General features: G+C 25.5%; 1 protein-coding gene across 3 annotated transcripts in view; it reads right to left on the minus strand.

Annotated features, from left to right (window-relative positions):
* LOC115237008 (glutamyl aminopeptidase-like) overlaps positions 1–2,958 on the minus strand; it is a 9,880-nt gene that overhangs the window by 962 nt on the left and 5,960 nt on the right. For all 3 annotated transcript variants that reach the window (XM_029809757.1, XM_029809758.1, XM_029809755.1), the window contains exons 7-11: positions 2,468–2,853; positions 1,670–1,950; positions 1,036–1,226; positions 579–896; positions 412–481 (exon numbers count right to left, since the gene is read on the minus strand). In XM_029809757.1, coding sequence (XP_029665617.1) covers positions 412–481; positions 579–896; positions 1,036–1,226; positions 1,670–1,950; positions 2,468–2,853 — 1,246 coding nt within the window. The remainder of the gene's footprint in view (positions 1–411; positions 482–578; positions 897–1,035; positions 1,227–1,669; positions 1,951–2,467; positions 2,854–2,958) is intronic.

Here is a 2,958-nt window from a genome sequence, read left to right on the forward strand (position 1 = left end):
ACGATGATTTGCCGTAGAGAGATAATTTTTTATATATATATATATATATATATATATATATATATATATATATATATCTTTTCATAATATTGTGTGTGCATTTGTGCATGTATGTGTGCGCGCGAATACGTGTGTATCTGCGCGGATACGTGAGTGCGCGAATACATTTGTATCTGCAGATTTTTATAAATTCAATTTTAACGTAATGCATAGGCTTTTTATAAAATATTGATCTATCAAGATTTAGTGGCTTTATAAAAAGACTTCATAAAAAGGCTATGCTTTTCGTGTAAAGAAATTGATTTTCTAAAAAAGCTCGCAATATGTACATAACATATATAAATATAAATAAGTTTAATAATAAGAAGCTAATAATTAGATTTATAAATATCTAATATATATAAAATTTACCTCGTCAAGTTGGCTCTTGGAATATACATGGTTAATAATAATAGTAAATGCTGTCAAGTCACTGATGTCTCTTTAGAAACAAAATAGCAGATATATGTTTAGTTTACGTAACAAACTTTCGTAATTAAGAGCAACATGAATTTATCACAAAAAGAAATTCTAGTTACCTTGGTTTTAGTTTCTCGAAATTTGTTAATATATTTCTAAGCACAGTATCGCTTTTTGCATGCTTTGCAATAATAAAAATGAAACTATTAATACAATTATTAGCTTGTATTCCGACATATGTTCCATTATTCTGCGATGTTATTAATTTTAAATATTCATTGATGTTATTTTCAGAACAAGCTAAGAATTCTAAAAATCTTTTATCATGGTTTTGCATCAATCCTATATTTTTCATTGTGTGCCAAGTATCAACATCTGCTAACATCGAACCTTTACAGTATATCCATTCTTCCCACCACGGCGCAAGTTTATAATATCTGAAAAGAATTAATGTTTTAAAAATTATGTATGTAAATATTTTCTCGTCATATTTTATATCTTAATTCAATAATTTATTCAATATTGCGGAAGATGTAAAAAAAAATATAGAAAAACAGTAACGTTAAGAAAAATTACTTATTGTTTTTCAGTTTTCCAATATGCTCTAACAATTTATCGTAAGCTTTTCTCTGACAGATGGTGTTGCCGAGAATACATGCCCATTTAATAGCTTCTTGTCTTAAACATTTAGTAAAGTCATCCTCCTCATTGCTTTCTCTGTATTTTATTTTTGAAAGGACACCTCTTAATAGGTTGCTTAACTTTTGCTGAAATATTATATCAATTTCTTATTATTTGCAAAAACATGCGTATATATTATGATGTACATGCAAATATATAAATTACTTTGTGTTTAATTCATTAAATTATATATAATGGGCTTACGAAACTAACGATCTTTTTTTGTGTATCATTTACATATCTTACACTGTTATAAATTATAAATTATAAAGTATATAAACTGTATAAATACTATTATAAATAAATCTATATTTTTCCTTTTTAACATGTATATATAAACTTTCTATTTTATACAATTATGTACAATTCCTGTGTAATTCAAATAAGATTATAAAAAATATAACAAATTTTTTTCAGTTACATATATATTATTATGTAAATAAAGTGAAATAATTATAATTTAATACCCTTATAATACTTTATAATACCCTTCAAACCTTTTCTATTAATGAAATCAATAACTATCTACCTTGATATCATCAACTTTTTCATTTGGAAATGGAAAGATGCTTGATATATATTCCATAGCTTTGATCATAGGATACCATGCTATATAATTTGTCTCATGTGCAAGATAATTCGTCAAATTCCAGAATATGGAAGAATGGAGTTGTTGTGCCATCATAAAATGAAATGCGTCGTCGATGATTTTAGCACGATTGAGAACATGTATTTTCTTATATTTTTCAGAATTCAAATATTTTGCAATTCTTTGCCAGTTTTCAGGATCGTAATTAATGCGATAATATCCTGTAGCAAATAATTTTTATATATTATCCTCATCTAATTCGGGATTTGTTAAGGGACTTATCGAGAAATGATTCTGGATATAAATATACATTTAAAAAAATAATAATTATGAATATATTATGGGGAAAAAAGTAAATTGTAGCATTATAACATTACAGACATTTTATGAATTATAACATTTTAGACCGACAATAGTATGTGATTTCGTGAAATTAAGCTATATAAGGACTTGCAAAATAATCTACATTTATATCGGTTTACATAATAATTAAATTATAAAAAAAATGAATTTTTCTCACGGAATCAATAATAATACAAAATATATTTCGTATATTTAATATTTTTCCATATTATTTAATATTTAATATCCAATATTCAATATTATTATTTAATTATTTGTTTACCTAACGTGTTCTCACTAATAAAATAAGTAAATAAAATTGTATAATGCCATAAAAAAACTTCGCTTATATAAAATAAATATAGAAATATAATTAATGTATTATTTAATATTTACCAGCTTGTTGTAAGTTAAATATCACCCAACCATCCTCTACTATATCAAGTTGGTTGTCATGCGGTGATGTTATAAGTATTAATCTCTCATCATCAAACGGAGAAGCAAAATTAAGATTACTCTGCGTAGTAAACGTTACAGGTATCTGTAGCTGGTTATTTTGAAAAAGATCGCAGTTTTCTATTCCTATATGCAATCTGTTTTCATTATAATTTCGCGTTATTTTCAATGTAGGATAATTCGCATACTGTGCCCAAACATCTATTAAATGATTATTAGTTGTTGTAGCATATGCGACTACCGGATGGGGACAAGGATGACTAAGGTCATATACAGTTTTTTCCATAATAATCCAGAAATCATGTGGTGTCGTCCATCCAGATGCACTATAATTGTAAAATTTGGCATTATTGACACAATAAAAACTGTACTAAAATTATAAGTTATCTAAAAATATCAAAATATTACTTATATTATATATATAATATATT

The sequence above is a fragment of the Formica exsecta genome, unplaced genomic scaffold, assembly GCF_003651465.1.
Source record: "Formica exsecta isolate Colony F162 unplaced genomic scaffold, ASM365146v1 scaffold265, whole genome shotgun sequence".
Classification (NCBI taxonomy): domain Eukaryota; kingdom Metazoa; phylum Arthropoda; class Insecta; order Hymenoptera; family Formicidae; genus Formica; species Formica exsecta.